Source organism: Amphiprion ocellaris, chromosome 6 (genome assembly GCF_022539595.1).
Source record: "Amphiprion ocellaris isolate individual 3 ecotype Okinawa chromosome 6, ASM2253959v1, whole genome shotgun sequence".
In the NCBI taxonomy this organism is placed as follows: Eukaryota; Metazoa; Chordata; class Actinopteri; family Pomacentridae; genus Amphiprion; species Amphiprion ocellaris.
In genome coordinates, this window is record NC_072771.1 from 29,181,844 (window position 1) to 29,203,404 (window position 21,561).

The following is a 21,561-nucleotide window of genomic DNA, read 5'->3' on the forward strand; positions in this document are numbered from 1 at the left end:
TCATTTGTCGGGGGGTCAGTTATTAATACCACGTGAGTGGGTTTCTGTCCCAAAAGCACCATTGGTTTTCCCTTCAAAACCACAGCACTTTAAAGATTATCCCAAATTCTTGAAGAGCAGAGACAAATCGATGGTCTAACTGTGATTTTATGAAGTGGCGTGTTGCCAAAAGCCGTCTGGTGAAAACTACTCCCAGACTGATACCACATAGACGGATGAAATATGTATTTTCAAAAACCATCACAGTTTACTAAATCTCAACGTGATGTCTTTGAAATTGCTTATTTTGACTGACCAGCAGCCAAAAACACAAATATTTTCTGTTTTCTATCACACAGGGCAAAGAAAAGCAGAACACCCTCACTATTGAGAAGTTGGAACAAGGGAATGCTTGACATTATTGCTTGAAAAACAAACTGTGATAATAGTGGATGATTCTTGTCTGTTCATTAATTAACAGCTTCAGTCCTAGAAATGCACTTATAAGCAAATAATACATGGGCGATCAACATTTTCCCTTTAAGTAGAATTAAAGTGCCAAACCACGCTTTAAGAATCGTCTTTTTTAATGCTGAACACGTTAAATCATGACAAAAAAGCGACACTATTCACACTGCCAGGACACAACAGGATAGAACTAATGTCTTAATCTTTCCAAAGAGCAGATACATGCAAAAATAGCCAAGTTGCAGGCAGCACCTTCTTCCCAAAATTCCCCAGTCAGGGATATCATATGTTGCTAAGCTGACTGTGGCCTTATCATAGGAAAAAAGGGGGGAAAAAGATAGTCTTCCTTGGGTTTAAATTTAAAGTAAACAACAGGTTTTGAATTTCTCTCCATCTGTTTTTCCGATAGTGTCTCCCGATGCTCTCTCTTACTCCATCTCTCTCCTGTTTCTGTGGTGTCTGCTGTCATTCTCTAATATCTGCTTCTTTTTCTTCTTCTTCTTGTATATGTGTGTGTGTGTGTGTGTGTGTGTGCGTCTGGTTCTCTGTGGCTGTGCATGACTCCACAGCTGTGTGTGTCTGTCTGTGCAGCAGATATCTGGGTTTAGTCCATCCCACATACCTCTGTCAGCTCAGACTGCTTAAAACCCAGTCAGCCTGGAGTTCACACAGGAGACAACACGCATATACTGTACACTCTCACAAGCATACAAACTCTGGCAAGTTATGCTTGTACAGGCACTCGTACAAGTTTCAAGCATGTTAATACAGATGCAGAAAGACAGACGCTAAACTCGAAGCCAGAAGAGAATCCAGAGTCTCTTCCCGAACGTGACCTTTTATTTTCATGACTCTGGCTATGTAAGCGTCTCTCTGCCGTCTCCTCTTCCCCTTTTGTCTCATGCTGCCACTCCTTTTTTGTGTTCGAGTCTGTCTGCCAGAGTCATCCCATCTTTCGTCTTCCATGTTTTCTCTCCAACTATGGATCTGTATCTCTCTTCCTCAGTGTATCTTTCAACAGCAGTAGATGCTGTCACTCCACACTGGGGGTCATTGCTGGTGCATGTTTGTGTTTTACCCCTATTATTGTTGTCATCTGACTGAACCCGCCTTCAGTGGACGAATCCAAGCTGCCCCTGTGTGTGTGTGTGTGTGTGTGTGTGTGTGTGTGTGTGTGTGTGTGTGTGTGTGTGTGTGTGTGTGTGTGTGTGTGTGTGTGTGTGTGTGTGTGTGTGTGCGCGCTGATGTGTATGCATGCTTCTGTGACCAGTGTACATGCTGACATTTAGAAACCCAACCGCTACCAAATGGCACGCTGAAATTCAATTGCATGAGCTGACATAAGTTTGTCAACCCTTCACTGTGTGTCTGTGCCCTGTTAACCCTCATTACTTTAATCGAGACTAGCACCGACCACTGATTGCGTTTACCCAGAGCACCTGCAAGGAAACTGGAGTGTGGTTGATGCCACAATTTTTAAAAAAAATTTTTTTTTAAATTATTTTCCCCAGAGATAATATTTAACCACAACCTCTAGGCTGCTCTCATCCTCCGAGGATCAGGCTAGCACAAATGACATGAGGAAATTAAACCTGCGCTATTTTCAGCCTTAGTCACATTTCATACTTTTGTACCTTCAGTAAGTGGGCACTTTAGAATCTGAATGTACTGCAAGAGTCTGTATATTGTATGTTTTTATTTTGAGCATCATGGCTACACTGAATTCCAATATGGTGATGATTTTGGACCGAGATGTCAGTATTTTCCCCCAGAATTGTATTCTTGGCAGGAAGAAAATCCACAGAAGCAGGATATAGACTATCACAAGGCACGAAATCTCCCAAAGGAAATAAGGAAGGATAATAATACCCAAAAGAAGAATGCATTCATTTGTGTGATTCCATCAAAATGTTTCTTTAGGTTAAGCCAGTTTATGGCCTTTCTGTAAACTTAAAGAACATAATTCTCAACTTTCACAATGTATGGGCAGCAGGAGAAACCTTATAGTTTGAATTTGTATGTTTAAGGAAAAGGCGTGGGATTTCCCAACGTAGATGGTACTTGGATTTTTGTGGATTTGGAACTCTAATGAGTATTTATGGCACAGAGACAATGACGTGGTTCACTTCTAACAATTTTTTGACAACAATAGATGCCTATTAGACCAACTGCTAAAATATATCAGCTTTCGACAAACGCATAATGCTTGTGTAGTGGATCGATTCACAGTTGTTTAGGTTTTTACGTAGGATTTGTTGACAGCTTTCAGAAGTGTTTGTCTCCATCAATTTGTCCTTGTGTAGTTACACAGAAAAGCCTATATGCCTCTGTTCTCCACCATCCCTTTCTCCTCACCTCTCTCTTTGTCTAAGCTGACATCCAGCTGTTTGGATGTGTCACTGTAGTACAAATGCTACAGATTTTTCTCTCTCTTGCACACAAACAGCCGTCCTTTTGTTCCAGTTCTCTTTCAAAGGCCTCTCTCTTTCAAAGGCATACGGGTGGTGCAGGGGCAAAACACCCAACAGCCTCTGCTGAGACCTGGGTTCAGTCCCTAGTTGTAACTCCCACTGGTTGTTTAGGGCACCTGCATGGAGGGTAGTCGGATCTAAGTGGGCTTGTTGTGCCCTTCCGTTGAATACACAATGAGAATTATGCCCTTGCCTATTTCTGCCTCCCCAGATCAACAGTAGCACAAGAAGTGACAAGGACTATCCCACAGGGGAATTGGGCTTTGCAAAATTGGGGAGAAAAAAGGGTGGAGAGATTAAAAAAAAAAGAGAGACCTATCAGAAATGTGCATGTGTTGGAGCAGTTGTTTGTCTCTCCATCAGAAACTGAACAAGGGACTGTGGGAGGAGGAGGAATGAGGGAGGTGAGGAAGGCATCCACTGGAGATGGTTAGATTTGTGGCTTGCGTCAAAGCGTATAAAGTGCCAGAGATTAATTAAACTTCTCCTGTTTCAGAGGTGTGTGCATGTGTGAATGAGTATGAGTCAGTGCGGTGATGAGTAGGTGAGAAAACATGTTAATTGCCTTCATGATCAATGCCAAATTGCAGGAACATAGAATTTTACATAACAAATGCCCCACCTTCTGCGGCTGCACAAAGAAAGAACAAAGTGTTGAGGCAGCGAGGAAACGCTGTCTGATGAGCAGCAAAGTAAACGCCTCATGCAGTACTTGCACACTCATTTTGTGTAGGTGTTTTTTTTGTTGGTGTTTTTTTTTTTTTTTTGCACATGTGTGTAATGCTTACCCAGTTGATTCCCCCTCAGAGCAAGTAGTACTTCCCCACCGCCGGGCCCACTGTGTGTGGTTTTTCAGCTTAACCCTTGACTCGCAACCCCGCTGTGACCCCATGCTGCTTTTTGATTGGCCCGAGACTGTGAACTTGAAGACCAAGGAGGAAGATGTGGTGGTGGGAGGGAGAGCAGCTACTCAGGGCTACCTAACAACCAGCAGCTGATTAAACACACTCAAAAACACATGTATTATGCATGCATTTACACAGTCACACATGGACATAGGCTGGGGTAAAAGTTAGGTATTTGGGAAGAAGAACACATGCTAACATGCCAAGCGCTTGCCATAGCCATCCTGCGCATGTATACTAGTGCATGATCAAAAGTGCATCCAGCACACTTGACTAGCAGAGCATAAATTAGGCACTTAGACTTGTTTGTTTTCCAAATGGGCTTTGTTGATTGGCAGCATATTATACATGCTGTGAATATTTATTTCCCCTGTACTCATGCTGGTGAACATTCCTGACACTTTCCTTTTGGTAGTGCATGTGTTAAGAAGATACATTGATGAGACAATCGATCTCAACTGTTGTTGAGATTGCAAGGTCAAAACTTCAAAAGCTTTCTGTCTTTTTCTCTTTTCTCTATTGTTTTTTCCTTGTCCTCCAGTGTCTGACTCTGAAGCTCTCTATAGGTTTTGATTCCTGATTAGGCTCCAGACTGATTGCAACAGCCAGAACCACAAACAGGCACAAACATACAGTCTCTTCTAGTCTCTGTGGCGGCTGTAGTTGTTGATTAGAGCTGTTTTTAAATTGAAAAACAAAGAATGAGCACTATTAATGATTAAATTACAGATAGACAGTCGCAGCTGTAGGTCATTGCCGAGGTCATCAGTCTGTGACCGGCGCTATCTGTGAGATCATCACCACGCGGCTGCAACAGCAGCTGTGACATCATTTGGGGAAATGATAGAACAGACGGCAGCTCTGCTGCACAAGTTGAAAGGGCAACATGTGACTCATAGATAACCTTTCAGTATTTCCTGTGTGTGCCTATGTATGTGTGTGTCTATGTATGTGTGTGTGTGTGTATACTCAAATCCATTAGCCAAAATTAATTTACAAAACCTATGTCAGCAGGTCATTTTATAATGTCTTTTTAGACCTTGTGAACCCACAAGATTGCAGTATCATATCCCCACAGTGAATGAATTTATTCTTCTCTAGCCATTTATCATATTTATATGGCCTCCTCATTACTGCTGTTGCCTATACTAAAGTCTCCCACACATGCCTCTGCAAACACAGAGTACTGCTATTGTATGAGACAGGCTTCTTGCAAACATGTGACCATTTGATGTGATAATTAAATAGTCACCTGTTTCTTTCTGGGGAAGGTTTTAAGCCTTAGTCTAACACATAGACATTATTTGTTGCACTTCATTTATTGGTTAGGAGTACAGCTTAAGAAGTAAACTCTGTATATAAAGTAAGAGCATTAGTAATGGTTCAGGGATTTCAGAGAAGCAAATGACCACTTGCCAAGATTTAATATTTCCCAAGATACAAAGAGTTTCTTTTACATAATTTGGTTTTCAATTTTTTTGCCACTTGATTGCTATTTCATTCCTGACCATCTGCCCTGGTCTGTTGCACATTTTAATTTTATGCAGCTGTATAGAACAGTTACAAGCTAATTAAAAGTGTAAGTATTTGTGATGCTATTTATGCTGTCATGTCTTTTGAGAGAATCTTAACAGCTGCTTGGCGTACTGTTTCTCCTCAAGACCCAGGCCTGGCACCACAGTTTGAGCTGATGAATGTTTGGGGCTTTAAATCGAGTGTAAAATAAAGACAGACAAAAAGAGATAAAGAAAGCAAGGAGGGGCATTTAATTGGAGGAGCCAGATACGCAGTTTGGAAAGAAGGAGTGAAAAAGAGTTGGTATGGAGACAGGGAGCAGACAGTCATGGAGACAGAGGCAGAGGGAGAGAGAAAGGGAGGGATTTGAGTGAAAGAAAGAGTGAAACCTTAGTACCTGAGGCGTGGGCTGAGGCCTTTAGCTGCTGGTGCCAGAATGTGTTTTTACGAGCTTGTGGTCAGACAGAAATAAAAGGCAGCCGAGCGACTGAATGGCATCACACACACACACACACACACACACACACACACACACACACACACACACACACACACACACACACACACACACACGGTTGCATGCACACACATGATTCAATGGCCTCTCAGAAATCACAGTTTGGTTTTATAATGTCACAGTTAGTCAATGTCTCCAACCCCCGTAATGCAGTGTGACTGAACAAGCAGCACATTCTCCCCAGTGGTACACAGGTAGGGAGTGAGGGAAGGAAGAGAAGGGGGAGTTAGGGAGGAAAGGAAGGCATTAGCACCTCTCTGTTTCTTTTAAGTACAGTCAGTTCGAGTCAGATTATATTTATATAGCCCAGTATCACAAATCACAAATTTGACTCAAGGGGCTTTGTAATCTGTACAACATACATCCTTTATCCTTAGGATAATAAAAATTCTCTCAAAATCACTTTAATGGGGGGAAGATGGAAGAAATTTAAGGAAGAGATATGTTTATTGAAAAGAGCAACATGGTAAATTTACAGTATGGATATTCAGGTTGACACGATTATAGATAGAATGTTAACACATGGATTTAGAGGGAATAGAGAGAAATTCTCTTGTTTTTTGCAGTCATACATTTTACATTCAGTTAGTCCAGTTGTTGAGTTTTTTTGTTTTACACAGTTCTGTTGGTGCCTGCCTATTCTCTTTGTTTATCTCTTTTGTCTTATTTGCTGTTTTTCTTTCTTTCTTGTTTGCGATTGCTTTGGTCGTTTTCCTTCTATTCTTGTACAGTACAATACAATTACAATAGGCCTCACTTCTCCAATTATGATTGAGTGCAAGATTTCAAGCCACAATGCTCTGCCAACTGTTGTACCAAACTGTTGTAAAAGGAATAAAGATAAGAGTAAAAAAAAAAAAAAAAAAAAACGTAATTTTTTTTGTAAATCGGTGCATGTCGAAGCAGAAACGTGGGAGATGGCAGCGATGATTCAGTTAGCAGGGTTTTTTTTGAGGTCCCTCTCGCTATGATAAAATGGTAAATGGCGACTTACTGCTTAAGGTAGCAAGAGACTGAAAGAATAAGAGATCATGACCTTGTTTAGCACAAAGGATGTACGCGAAGGACGAATATTTTGAACGAATTTTGCATATGCGTGAAGACTCCTGAAAATGGACACAGGTTTGCTCTCCTATGTACTGTACAGAACGAGAGTGGTGCTAAGTGCTGTTGCCATGGAAATGCTGAACAAGTGATGGATTGTTGGAAAGGCACAGAAAAAGATTTCAGATTTGCAGTTTTTTTTTTTTTTTAATTGGGACAACTCTTTTATTCTTTCACCGTGTCTCAGAGAAGGAGGCACATTGGAATCAGTTGCAACTCTTTATCAATCAGTACTGCAGCCTGATCAACATTAAGGACAGAAATATCACAATAAAGCATCCATTGATACTGTGAGCATGTCGGTGCACAATTTGCACAAAAGGCTAAAGAGCATCAATTTATTTTGTAGCTGTACGAGCATGTTATGCAGCAGCAGTAGCATGACTAATGTTGCCGAGTCTCACAGTCCCATACACCCACACACATGTACTGACAGATTCACACAATGTAGCTGCTTCCTCCTTTTGAGTCCTTCTCTCCGTTGCTTTCAAACTCTCATTTTCTCAACTCTTCACACTCACATGGGAATACTATGTACAGCTCTACATTCACACACACACTTGACTATATGTATTTTGTTTCATATATAGTTTGTGGTGGATATCATATCCTGTGTTTACTCTAGCTACGTCTCATTGAGCTGTCAGTCACTGTTGCAAACAGTCTATATTTGTGCATGCATGGGCCACGTGTGTGTGTGTGTGTGTGTGTGTGTGTGTGTGTGCCATTGTTCTGAAGAGGTTTAGAGGTCAATGTGCGAGGGGACATTTCAGCAGCATATTTCCCAGAGGTCCTTGCAAGGCTCGCCTCAATATACAGCTGGTATGACCGACCTGTGTGCAGAAGGGGAGTTTGTATGTTGGTATGTGGATTGTTTTAGATATAATAGGACGGATGTTGGTCTGAATATGTGTGTTTGTGTGTCTAAGAGTGAGACAGAGAAACGGAGAGACTGTATGCTTCCTCTTCCACCATTGGCATTGACGGACAGTGTGGGAATTAAATGCTTCTTTAATCTGGCCAAATTCTGCATTGTGTGTGAAGAGATCTTTTCACAGGAATCACTGTCGTCGGGGGGGATACGTTTTCCCCCTCAGTGATGCTTTCAGCACTGTACTATTAAGGGCCATTGTTGGAGATACCCATGACCCAGTCATGACATGGAACTGTGTGTGTGTGTGTGTGTGTGTGTGTGTTTGACTGTGGGTATAGGCTGTTTGGAAGTGTCTGTGTGCCATTCTAAAGGCTCTAGCCATTAATAAGGGACTACTCAGCCATGGAGTTCACCTTTTCCCCCATAACTGCTCTCTCTTATCCTTCATCCACACACACAGACATACACTCTCACCTTTACCAAAGCTGCTCTGAAATGGTCAGTTTTCAAGATATAATCAAACAAGACATTAAACATACAAGTAAAATGCATTCAACATTTACTTAAAGTCACAATTTTTAAGATTTTATCATATAAAATCCCATTTGTGATAACATTTACAACCAGATGTTTTTTTATAATCCCCATACATTAGATTACATTACATGACCAATATTTGTGCAACAGTGGTGCATTCCGCAACACTGACACAAGTGCCATAAGTTTGCAGATGCATGCAGCAAAGCTCACATATGTGAAAAATGAGGTCGAGCAAGTTGGGTGGGTAGATGCTTTCTGCTTTCAGAAGAGGTATGTATTCAAGCAAGTTTAATAGACAGAGTTTTAGTAGTTTTCATTGTTCTCGTAGAGTGAGTCTCCGCTGCACCAAAATCAAATTGCATGCCCGGACACCAGTTAATCATAGGAAACAATTTATGCATGCAGTCAAGTGTAAAGTACAGTATTTTTCCTCTAAAATAGTGCAGGGAAAGCAAAGAGTAGTATCAAGTAGCAAATACATTCCTTAAAGAGTACATTTCTGGCTTTGTAGAATCAAGTCAGACAGTTTATGGAAAGCACTGTTGCTCGCTGTTGATTTTGGGAACTTCACCATGGAGATGTTAAATGTGATGAGAGAGACAATCATGTTCCTTTCTGCTCATTTGTGTACAGTGTGTGTGTGTGTTTGTTAGGATAATAATAATTGGTTTGTAATGTACCATCACTGACCAGGAATTTGATTTTGGAGACACTGGTGCAGACATATTGATCACCTCCTTAGCAACATAAATACATAAAGGCACAACAGGACCTCGCAGTCACCGCAGAGGGATGTTTGCAGTTGTGTGTGTGTGTGTGTGAGAGAGCTGTGTTTTGTTGCTGTGGACTCTTCACTTTTCAAAGGGTGGGAGAGTGAGAAGGATCATGGGTGGGCCCCAAAGAGACTCTTTAGAGATGGAGACGCCACTTCAGAAAACACTCAGCCTTCACAAAATGGAGGGAAGAGGGACGAAGAGAGAGAGGAGAGTCAATAGAGGGTGAAGGGAAAGACTGGATGTCAGATTTTTCCACGGAGTTAGATGATCACCAGTGTCTGTGTGTGTAGCAGCAGCAGTGGTAGCAGTGTTTGATTTGACCATTTGCCAGCTCGAGTATGGGTGTTATTCCCTCAGCTCCAACATCTCCATGCTGAAATACTTCCTGGTTTTAGGTCAGGTATTTCCCAGCAGCACTCAGGAGGTTGTTTACCAAAGACAGCTTTAAATAGATAGGCCCTTCACAAAACATACATCGCTCAAAATCTAGCTATTTGTTCTAGCATTTACCTGAATGTAACAGGTAAACATATCCAGCAAACTGTAGCATGTGTCCAACCTCATCCTCTGTCACTTTCTTCTGCCTTCTTCTTGTTCTCTCGCTCTGTTTCACTCAGTCACATGCACACGCTTCATACTTATTTTCACATCAGTCTCCACGGGGCCTTCAGCCATTAATTGTGTCCCAGACTGGGACCAGAGAGAAAGAGAGGCTGGGAGTGCTCGCTGTATCCAGGAGAGCGGCAGGCAAGGCTAGGCACAGCTGTCCCTGGAGGAGGAAGTCACTCTCTCATATCGCTGCCCACATCCATCCTCAGAATAATCGTCCAAAGCTCACCAGTGAGTTCTCACAGTCCCCAAAGATGTTAGTCATCAGAAGAAAATAGGTGTTTTCCTTCAGGTCCACCTCAGGATAACACAATTGGTACACGCACTATTAGGAGGCAACAGTAAGACATTTCCTATTTCCTGAAAAGCTTTTGTCTCTTCTCAGTTTTTAGTCTTTGCAACTGAGATTTCACTGCAGTCCTGCAACTTACAAAGAATAAAATAAAAAAAGACAGCGTCATGGCTTTGTTTCAAATCTCCTTCTGTTCTTGCTTCAGATCCTAATAATTTCCTTTCATTTGTTCTTTTTGTTTCCCGCCCGTTTTGTAATATTTCCCAGTTGTACAAGACTCACTTGATTTAACATATTTATTTAATAACCATTCCAGCTCTGTTTTATTGTTCTACCGTTCCTTCTGTTCGACAGGCTGCATTAATTGCCTGACTTGTATTGATGTCCTTTTTCATCAAAGGTTTCATAGCACAGAAAAAGAAAATGAAACTTGTGGAAAATAATGTAAATGTGCTTGTGAGTGGGTGCACAATATCCATTATGTAAATGATCGTGCTAGTTTGCCAGTTTGGTAGTTTGAAGCTGCCGGTGCAAGGAAGATGTGACTTATTTCCTCATAATATTTAATACGTTTGTCTCAATATATTTCACGAGGGAGCTTGTATTAGCTGGCACTATTAATATTATAAACTCTTCTATTTCCTCAGTTGACGTCTGACCAGCTAGTGATGCTTTTGGAACTTCTGTTGGAGGAATCGGAGCTGAGCGTGGCATCATTGTGCGCTCTGCAGAGGACCTACAGTCTACAGAATCAAGATGCTGAGGTAAGACCACACACTCTCACACATTCACCCACACACATGTGCTCAGACAAGTGATCCTGAGCACCCAAGCTCTTCAATCTCCTCCAAAAATAAAAAAGTAGATGGTTTCCTTTCCCATCCCAGGGCATAGTGCTTAGCAATGTGTAGTAAATTCAGTTGTAATAGCAGCTCTCTTCTTTACAGCTGCCATTACAGACTAAATCCCACAAGTATTCACTTCATGTTTTAGTACTGAACAAAGTTCCTTAATGGCGCTATTAACAATGTTTGTGAGTTTGTGTGTGTGTTTTGGTCTGTTTGTGCTCTGCAGCTGTGTGTGTGTGTGGACAGCTTAAGACTTCTTTACCGTACAGCGCCGCCTCTTACTACAGGAGTGTGAAAAACACAGCTGTGGCAGATTCTGTAAACTGTCCAGGCTAACCCCCATCATTAACACATGGTTTGTCTTGAAAAGAAAAATTTGATACATATTCAGTGTTTTACAAGTTCTTATTAATTCTGAGCTGTTTTGTGCGGGCAATAATGTATATAATGGGGCTCAGATGTTCTGTTGTGTGGAGCCAGTTGAGTGGTTATTGCATTAAATCCAGCCAACTTAATGATATTTTAAATATTTACATTTAAAACACTCTTAACCATTTTGTTCAGGTCTGTATTTTGAATGATTTTCAATATGGAATCTGATATCCTGAAAACATAACTTATTTCAGGGATTTAGCTTTCTTATTTAGGTTATTGTCTTGTAATTTTAGCAGTCGATCCTGTGATAAAAACTCGAGGCCATTTTGTGTTTGGCTTCAAGTCCAGCTTTAGGTTAAGGCCTCTTTAGTCAGACTTCCTGGCAGATGAAAGCAGATTCTCATCTGCAATTTCCAGGAAAAAACTTTTAGTGTTTGCTAAAAATACGCAGGGCCATTATGCACATGGTCATGCATGGAAAAACACACACTTACACACACACTCACTCACAAACACCTGCACACACTTGTCTAGAGCCAATGGCCCAGTCCTAATGTTAGTAATCTCATTCACAAGAGGTTAATCACCTATGTCTCTCCTTATAAAAGTGGCCATTTGTTCTCTTCTTTGTCTGTAGCTCTTTTTCTCCTTTTTTTTAGTGTCCTTTTCTTGCTCAGCTTTGCTTTCTCCTCAGATGATTGATGATTGATCTGTTTAGAATTCTTGGATAAATACAGGAAGAGCCGCCTGTAGCCCCTCAGTGTTTACTTCACAGAGAATGAGAGCTTTTCAGAATGAATGAATATTGGGTGATAGGAATGACTTCTGAAAGGCTGTTAGTGATACGCTGACGCCGAATGCATTCTGAAAGAACCGACTGATCACCTGAAAATAGGACTGTATTATCAGGCTGAGCCCATACAGTAAACCTGCAGTCTCTAGTTCTTATGATGATTTCATGCCACATGAAGTGCAAAGCTTTGATATTTAATCATTCCAATGAATCCATTCTGCTGGTATTTCTGCTTTAAGTGGCAACAGTCTGCTGTTATAAGTTGTTTAACTACATGTTAGTTGCATGTCTCAGTCCAAGCAAAGTGGAGTGAAGTTGAAGTGAGACACTGCACAAGGTGATAAAGGAGGTTGTCTCTGGGTCAAAGGCGCTGTGCAGACTGGCACGCAACCTTAAGTTTCTGTGTGTGTCATCTGCATGTGCATCTACACGGTAGTAAAAGCTGATATGTGCCTGACTACCAGTGTGCGTGCAGTCGGACTGCTTTTGTGTACGGTGTTAGCCACCATGAATATGTGTGTGAGTGCATTTGTGAGTCGGGGCATGTGTTTGCATGTATGAGAGAGAGAGTGCGTGACTTTTGCTCACTTCCTTTCATATGAGCCTCATGTGATGCGAGACCCTTGTGTGACTATACATGTGCACATGCATGTGTGTAGTTTCGTGAGTGCATGTCTGATTTTGCGATAGCGTACATGCCCGCATGTGTGCCAAAACCATCTGTCGGTTAGAAGGGTGTTATTGTGTAAGTAAGGTGCTCTGGTTAGGTTTAGTTAAGTGACCAGAGAGGAGACAGCAGAACAAGGGGGAAAGACGTATTAAGAATAATGAAGACGGATCAAAAAAGAAGTCATCCTGAGTTTATTTGTCTGCTTAAGTCAAAAAGATGATCTCAAAGGGCTTCACAGGCTCACATTAGACTGGAGATAAAAACAGCTCCTCAAAGTGAGCAACAAAATCCTGCCTCAAAAATAATAATAAAAACCTTGGGGAAGGTTCACAAGGGGAGAAATCCCTTCCAGGCCTAGTAGGTGCCACTGGGCAAAATAGATAAGAAAACAGTAGTGGCTACATTTAGATCATGTAGCAGAGTGCAGATATAGAAGACAAAAAGGAAGAAACAAACAGCTAAAGGGATAGATGTGGGAAGTTTGCCTATTTCCTTTCTTGGCAAGTGATATGACCACCTCTGTATACTTAAAAAAAAATATAGAAACGGACAGAGAACAGTTGCCTGGGTCTGTCTCAAGGTTAAAAATGCCTAATAGCATCTCTGAAGCTCACTAATTAAGATTTCTTATATTTGGCTCTAGTCAGGCACAAGAGTGCAGATGATCTTTTTATCTAATTCTCAAGAAGAATGAGAATATCGCCCCAAAAGCTATGTGCTATATAGTATTTGGACAAGTCAAGGCTGCTGTAACGCTTTTTATCTTTAGTTCACGCACGCCTTTGCGTGAGATTCCAACTGTGTGAGATGTGTAAGTTTGTTCGTCATGGTAAGCGCGCGCACACACAAAGTGCTTGAGGAACAGTTGTAGTGTTTGTGTGTGTTGGGATCGGTGGTGGAGGGTGAGGGAGGGGTGCAGTAATAAATGAAGGAATGTCACTGTGTAATTGCATGTGCTGTCAGAGGAGAGGGGCCCAGCGAGAGGAAGCAGAGTAAGAAGGGGGTAAGGAGAGGAGCACCAGGCAGCTGCTCTGCCCCAGGGCTCTCCCCAGGAATGTAACCCAGCACAGGGAACAGCTGCCGGGGCTGCAGAGGCCAGAAGGGCAGCGCTGGCACTAGAGGGTACACACACTGTACACACTAATCCGCACTCCCATGAAGACAGACATACACGTATCCTTGTTCTCGTATGGGCAGGAGGTAGAAGAGCATTACATTTAACTTCCCTCTTGCCATGTCTGCTTTGGGATTTTTGCAGCTTCCCAGGAAAAAAAAACTGAAACTATACAGAAAAAGGAAAGATTTTAAATTTGGATAAAAGGGGGACTTGAAAGCCCTTCGGAGACCAATTAAACTTAGGCTTATTTAGTAGGCTGCAGAGGTAATTTGAGGATTTAAATGTCGTCGTAAACAGAGCGTTGCTCAGTCTCAGTCATTTTAATGCTACATGAGCAGATAGAAGGAAGTGCCACATTTCTGACACAAACAAACAAAGCAGAAACTCCCATTAGGAGTGTGAGTGCTTTCTAGAATGTCATCTCAAAATGGATATCTGTATCTGCTTTAGAAATACTCAAAGCTTTAGCTGTTGAAATTGAATCAATCACTTAAAAAAAAAAAAAAAAAAAAAATCCCACGCACGGGCATTGCACTCTCCAAAGGGCTAGTTTATTATCCCGAGTGTGTGGAGATGGTTACGCAGAAGAGTGAAACACCCACAAAAAAACCAGCCAAGGGAAACTGTGAGGCTTTAAAGTAGTGACAGTGCTTAAAAGATTTTTCATCTGGAATCGCTCTCCTGTCTTTTTTATCATCCTCTGCCTGTCTTCTACACAACAGTATATACTCACACAGACAAACACACACACACACACACACACTGCCTGCGTTCACCCAGAAACACACGCGCTCACGTGCACGCTCATAGCAGATGATGAAGGATGATGGTTGAGGCAGGGACAGAGCCAGTCTCTGATCTCTCCTGTAACCGCGGCAACAGAGCTCCTATTGATCCTCTGGGAGAAAGGCCAGGAATTAGCTTTCACACACACACACACGCACACACACACACACACAAACACACACACACACACACACACACACTTATATGGACACATACAGTAAAAACAACAGCTACAAACACACACAAACAGAATTAAATGGAACTCTTAAACGAGAAGATTGAGATGATTCTCTTTCCAAAACAAACTTCACATCTGTTAATCCTCGTTTCCTGGATCAATCGATTTATTGTCAGTGGAGCAGTTTTCCAGATTTGTCTCCAGGCTTGTCAGATGACCTGTTTGTCTTTTGTTACCGGCATTGAGGGAGACCTGTTAATGTCTCAGTGCACTGGCTAAAACCAGAGAAATAAACTGTTTTCCACAATGGCAACATTTAAAAGACTTTTTAAATCTTCACATCAACACCATTCTGCTTTTTAAAGATTTTATTGGTGGCATAAGCTGTATTTAAGAATAATTTATTCCTCTAAATTCATATTGTCTGTACTGAAGGTAAATAATTGTTAGCAAATGTAGATGTTGTTAGTGTTTTTGTGCTATTCGGGTTCAAGTGTTTTGGCAGAAGAGAGTTTAAATCTCACGTCATATATCTTGCATCATATTTACAATGAATAAATTTAATTTGGTGTTCCATTAAAGGCATTTTTTTCCTCTCTTTTCGTTTCCAGGTGCGACATCGCTGGTGTGAGCTGGTGGTCAAACATGCGTACGCTCAGGCTTACGGAGACGTTGAGCACTTCCTGGTTCATGACCAAGTAAATGCACACAATCAAAGCATCAAACGCATTAAAAACACCGATCGAGCATCAGAGAAAACGGGATAGTAAAGTAATTGTGCGTTCCAGGCCATGGGTGTGTATCTGTACGGGGAGCTGATGGTTCAGGAGGACGCCGAGCAGCAGGCCGTGGCTCGTCGCTGCCTCTCATTGGTCCAGGAAGAAATGGACCAATCGGCTCGCAGGGTGGTGGAGGAGATGGTGCTCTGACTCTGGAGGTGAAGTCTCATTTTCATTTCTTTATATTGACTGGCGTCGAAACATGTCTCGCCATATTTTTGCTCGTACGCTCTCGTTTTGAAACCCATTAAGTCAAAATCAATTTTTTTCCCCTCAACTTAGAGGAGCTCCAATTTCATCGCTCTGCTTTACTGCTCTCATTGGCACCAAATATGGTCCGAAATTACATCAGCAAGTCTCTAAACAAGCTGAATCAGAAATGTAAAAATACATTTGTGTGGGTTCATAAAATAAGATTGAAAGTTATCTGCTTGGGGTTTTCAGTTTCTTGATATTTGCAGCTCACTTCGCAACAAGACGCCTGATAACAGGCTGATGAGTCACTCGAAACATCCAAAGGACAAAAAAGAACCAATAACATTTCAGTATAATAAAGCTCATAGGGGCTGCAGAAATGTAATAGCAGCATTTCCCAAATATTGGGTATCATCTAATACTTTGGCTTAGGCTAATTATTGTTATTCCTCAGAAGTTTTGAAGTATTTCCATGCTTTAAAGACACTATTTTTATCTCATATCTGACCTTGTAGTCTGAAATGGCTTCTGTTAAGAAGAGCTTTGTGTTGAATTGATCCCGATTCCATCTGCCCCAGCGGACAGTTCGCACTTGAGCCACTTGGCTACCTTTGCTGCACATTCCTCCCTGAGCCCACTGAGTGTGCGTCTTATGTGTGTGTCTATGCACATGCGTGTTTGTAGACTCAGAATGGGGCGTTTTCCGTGGTTTCGCAGCAGCGCCGTCAGGATGTGTTCGTCAGAGAAGGAATTTGGGAATGTGTTCCTCAAACAAACGAGAGAGAGAAGACAGAAAATAGAGAGGGAACAGGTCAGTGAGCATTTTGTGAGGGGCTCAGGATGGTCTCCGCTCGATGTGGAGTGATTTTTATACCGTTGACCCCTGAAGTTCCTCCTGTGCGTGTCCGTGCGCATGCATAACCACAACTGTCAGCCATCGACTCCAAACAGGGAGGGGTTTTATTGGTCTGACACTAAATGAAGGATGAGGGAAATTTATGGTTTAGGAAAAAAGAAAAGGGAGGAAGAGAAGGAGCGGAAGGGAAGACTGGAGTGAAGACAGGTCTCTTTGAAGCTGCTGATCTTTTCATAACAGTCCTGCTGTTATTGACATTAACCTTTGAATAATGAGAGCATGCAATTAAATTGATCCCGGCTTGACAATTTAAGTATAGTATCCCAAATATTCTTCAAAGTTATTACATACAGTATAATATCGTATTGTGGATGCTGTAGCATAGTCAGATTTTATTGCCTTTTAACTGAAAGACTCCATGGTTATGGTTTTACAGTTTTAAACATAATTTTGAAGATTTTTTTTATTATTATTTTGCTTTCATTAGATGTCTTTGACAGCAGAGACAGACATGAAAGATGTAAAGATCCAGCATGCAACAAGCGTACCCAGTTGGAATTTGATTAAGGACAATGGGACATGCCACAGTAGGATCATAGCATTTTTAGAACTATACAAGTAGTAGTCAAAATCAAAGAAAAAAATAATCATTTGTCCACATTTGTTTTGCATTTCAGTTTGTCTGCTTCATTAAACTCGTGTCATGTGGTTTCAAGTTACAGCTTCTGATTATTTTCTTGCCTAAATTACTGCATAGTCTACAAATTGTCAAGAAAATGTGCAATAATTGCAATGTTTAAGACCAACAATGCAGAGGTCAATGAAACTGAATTCAAATTCATGTAAAACTGAAAAGGGAAGGCAAGATATTGTCACATTTAAGAAGCCAAAACCAGCAAATGTCTAGCAAGTTGGTTGAAAACTGAGTTAAACGGTTCTCAGTTAATTTATTGTTGACCTACTAATTACCTAATTGGTTAAATTGAACTGAAACTGTAGTCTGTAATGTGGTTTGATTGAAATGTGTTAAAATCTTTCTGGTAACTTCAGCAAAGTGCAAAGCAGTCACCAAAATCTGGTAAAGATATTGATCAACTCTGACTTGTTCTTAGAAATTCTCAAGATTCTCTTTTTATACAGCACCTTCCTTACATTTTCTAACCAAACACAATGTGAGAATACGAATTTCTGACATTAAATAGTTATATATTTTTCTAGAAATATGTGAGTATGGTAATCTAGTAGTGTACTGTTAAAACACAAAGCTGACAAGGTGATTTTCAGGGCTTTTCATTGAACTTTATCTGCCTTAACTGAAGTGAAAATACTGCTAAACCTATTCAATTCTTCATCCTCCGCCCTTTCATTCTGCTCGCTGTGTTATTGTCTGACACACCTCCACTTCAGCGAGGTCAAGGAAGGCGTCTGCAGCCTCGGTCAACACCGGCTGCGTCATGAGGTGCCGTTAAATACATGTCCACAGCAACCTGAGTGACTTACAGCACCAAATCCTTTTTTGGGCCATGACCAAGCTGTTATAAGACGGGCTTTTATCTTCAGACACAAACACACAGACTGAGACAGCTTTATGCATTTGCACAGGATGTGGAAAGCCTTTCTCGACAAGTGCTTGGCATCTGGCTTGGTCCTGATAAATCTCTCTGACACACAAACACACGCACACAAACATACATACAGCAACACACATATGTAGCGTCTATCTGTCTGTGCCCGCAGATCTTTTGTCATCATCCGTCGCTACACCTCCCCGTGGAGTCTCACCACAAGTACAGAATGGAATAGCAAAAACCAAAAAGAACAGAAGAGCAGAAGGAGCTGTTTGAGATTAATATCCTAACTTTTACTATTGCTTCCCACTGGACCGACCCAAACAAGCCTAAACATCAATGGATCATGCTGGTCAACTGAGCTGAGGTCCAGACCCCTCTCCAATTAAAATGATGGATGAACAGACCTCCATGCTGCTTTTTCATATTGCACTGTGGGGAGATGGATTTATGTTTTACCACTCAGTTTGTCTTCCCCATCGTCTTTTTTTTTCAGTCCTCCCTGTACCCTTTTACACCCTCACACACACACACACACACACACACACACACACACACACACACACACACACACACAGAGAGACCACAGTACAGTGGGATTAGGTCGAGGCAGGCTGAGAGGGTTTTAACTGAAAACAACATGTCTGTCAGGGCGCACTCCCTGCTCTGTGTTTTTAGTCCTAAAAAGCACAACCCTTTAAAAGAGAAGGGTGGTCTCTCCCCCTGTCTTTTTTTTTTCCCTCCTCTCCCCACCACTTTTCCCCTCCCTGCTCACTCCCTCGTTCTTTTCTTCCCCCGGTACATGCCTCTGGAATCCCTCTTGATCCGCTTAATGAGGGGCATATCGCCGGGTTAGCCGAGCGTGGCGAATGGGAGACGAGGAGAGGGGTACCCAAGGAAATAGTGTGGGAGAGCGGGAGCGAGGATCTACAGGTCTGCTGGTTCATGGCAGACATAAGGGAGGAAAAACAAGGAGGAAAGTTAGAGCAGGGTGTAGTAGGTTAGCGGTGGACTGGAGCTGGACAAAAAAAAAAAAAAAAAAAAAAAAATAGAGACAGAGAGAAGATCTTGTTCTTTCATGTCTGGGCTGTGAGGGTTCCTGGCGTGATGATTTGTGACTTATGATAAAATCACATTGCCAGGGATTACCACACAGCCCTGACCCTGCCGGCTGCTATAGCAACCACAGCCCCTCCTATACACACACACACACACACACACACACACACACACACACACACACACACACACACACAGTCACTCACTCGTCCCTCCAGAAACTTAAAACTAAAGAAGACATGATTATCTAAGGGTGTGCATGATTGTGTTGAAGGAGCTGGAAGTGCAGAGAAGGAGAAAAAAAACGGATGATGAGGGAGCTCATCACTGTGGGTGTTTTGTAAGAGTGTGTGTGTGCACGCATGTGTGTGTGTGTGTACATGTCAGTCAACCAGACAGGTTTTTCTATCCTCTCTCCAGCCAGACACAGAGCTTAGCTGATTGGTGAACAGTGATTGATTTCCTCTTTGTTCACAGTGGCTAAGTTCTGCACCTGAGGAGAGCATGACCCAGACAAGCAGACAAAAGGAGATAATAAGTGGGTGTGAAAGAAAGAAAGGAAAGAAATGTGCCGTTAAGTTTTTACAGTGGTGGTAATGTGTGTGTTATTTTTATTTTCCTGCTTCAATCATCTAAGTTGTGTTTACACATTTCACTCCATCCTCTGTGTCCTACTGTTTTCCCACTCGGTCGTACCGCATCTTCTTTCACCTTTCCCTTCTTTCTCTTATCTCGTTTCTCTCCTTATCTCACAGTTTTTCTTCACTTTGCTCTGAATAGCTCTCCTCCAGACTAACTTGCGTGTCTGTCTAACTTTCCTCCAAGATCCTCTCACTCAGAAGAATTAAACGCACTGGGCCTCCTCGCAAATTCAAAACACTATGCAATGTTACTAATGAGCGCCACGCTACGCTCTCCTGCTTTGTCTTTCTTCTTCTTTCATCTTCCGCTACTTTCACCCCCTCTGCCTCCGTCTCATTTTAGTTGCGTAGTATGAAGGATAATCCTGCAGATGATGCCGGTTTGCACGCTCTGTAGTTCTAGCGAAGGTGAGAGCCAAGTGTCTCAGGAGAGAAGCTGTAAATGCAGTACTAATGAGGCCTGGGGAGACCTAAACTCCACTAAATGCTGCTGACAGTTGTTTCATCAGTCCTGGAGCAGTGGCCATCACCGTCACCTCCGTCATTGTCCTGAATCTCCACTACTGTCCCATCAGTTTGATAGTAAACCAGCATCATTGTTTCACGATCTAATTAGTTAAATTAATGCAACCTGGATTACAAATCAATTGTGCTACCCCATTATGAGAAAATGACTTTGCTCACTTTTGCACATACAAAAACTGTTCCTCCCTTATTAAAATTAAACCTTTTTTAAAACCCTCAAAGATTTTTTTGAAGGAGACTCAATTCAATTCTCTCTACCAAGACCTGCAGATACCTTAAACCTCATATGTCAGTTAAACTACAATTCTGAAATGCATTTTCTAATTAAGGGCACCTACAATTTATTTAGCTTCTTGCTCCACTTAATGTGCACACTTGAGTTTTCCAGTGTGAATATGCACAGCAGCCTAATGATTTTGGTGTCTTGCTCGGTTAGCATTTTAAAGAGAATACTTTAAGGAAATACATTATGAGGAAAATCATACCACCCTCATAACAGCAGCCAATTAGCCTTTCTTAGCACAGAGGCTAGAAAAAGAGGGAGAATCTGAGCAAAGGTTGAAAAGTCTACCTACAAGCATCTCTCTTATTAACACTTTTTATTTATTCTGTACAAAAACTGAAATACAAACTGACTTTTTGTTGCTGCAGGAGGTTATATGAGCTCCTGTTTCTTGGTTAGTAGTCTGCACTGTATGCTTTACAAAAAGGTTTTGGCACCTTTTTAACAGCTAGATATAATGCCAGATTGGCTTTCACTGGCATTTTTCTGTCTTTATGCTAAGATAAGTTGACAGCTGCTGGCTGTAGCTTCACATCGGTCCAACAGATATAATAGTGGTATCAGTTTAATCGTCCAACCTCACAGCAAGAAACTGAATAAGCACATTTGCCAAAATGTCAAACTATTCCTTTGACTTTACAGTCAAGATGGTCTACAGCAGGGTCACCCGCTGAAAAAAAGGTCGGCGGGGGCAATCATAAAATCACTTCTCAAAATCATCCTTTAAGTACTTAAGGTGCCTCAGGTTTGAAACTTGAAAATACTTTGGCAGTGAATGGTGCTGTTCAGGCATCACTGGCTGATATGTATTGATTTTTGATGTAATCGTAGCCCGAGG

The 21,561-nt window shown here is 41.7% G+C and overlaps 1 protein-coding gene across 5 annotated transcripts in view; it reads left to right on the plus strand.

The window, feature by feature from the left end:
• The window catches only part of aopep (aminopeptidase O (putative)), a 72,297-nt gene that overhangs the window by 47,420 nt on the left and 3,316 nt on the right, over nt 1-21,561 (plus strand). For 3 of the 5 annotated variants that reach the window (XM_023299109.3, XM_035943287.2, XM_023299110.3), the window contains 3 exons: nt 10,698-10,814; nt 15,429-15,515; nt 15,606-15,754. In XM_023299109.3, the coding sequence (XP_023154877.2) occupies nt 10,698-10,814; nt 15,429-15,515; nt 15,606-15,746 (345 nt within the window). In that variant the 3' untranslated portion in view covers nt 15,747-15,754. Of the gene's footprint in view, nt 1-10,697; nt 10,815-13,699; nt 13,859-15,428; nt 15,516-15,605; nt 15,755-21,561 lie in introns of those variants that run through there. The other 2 variants (XR_004846518.2, XR_008602006.1) reach the window with 1 other exon arrangement.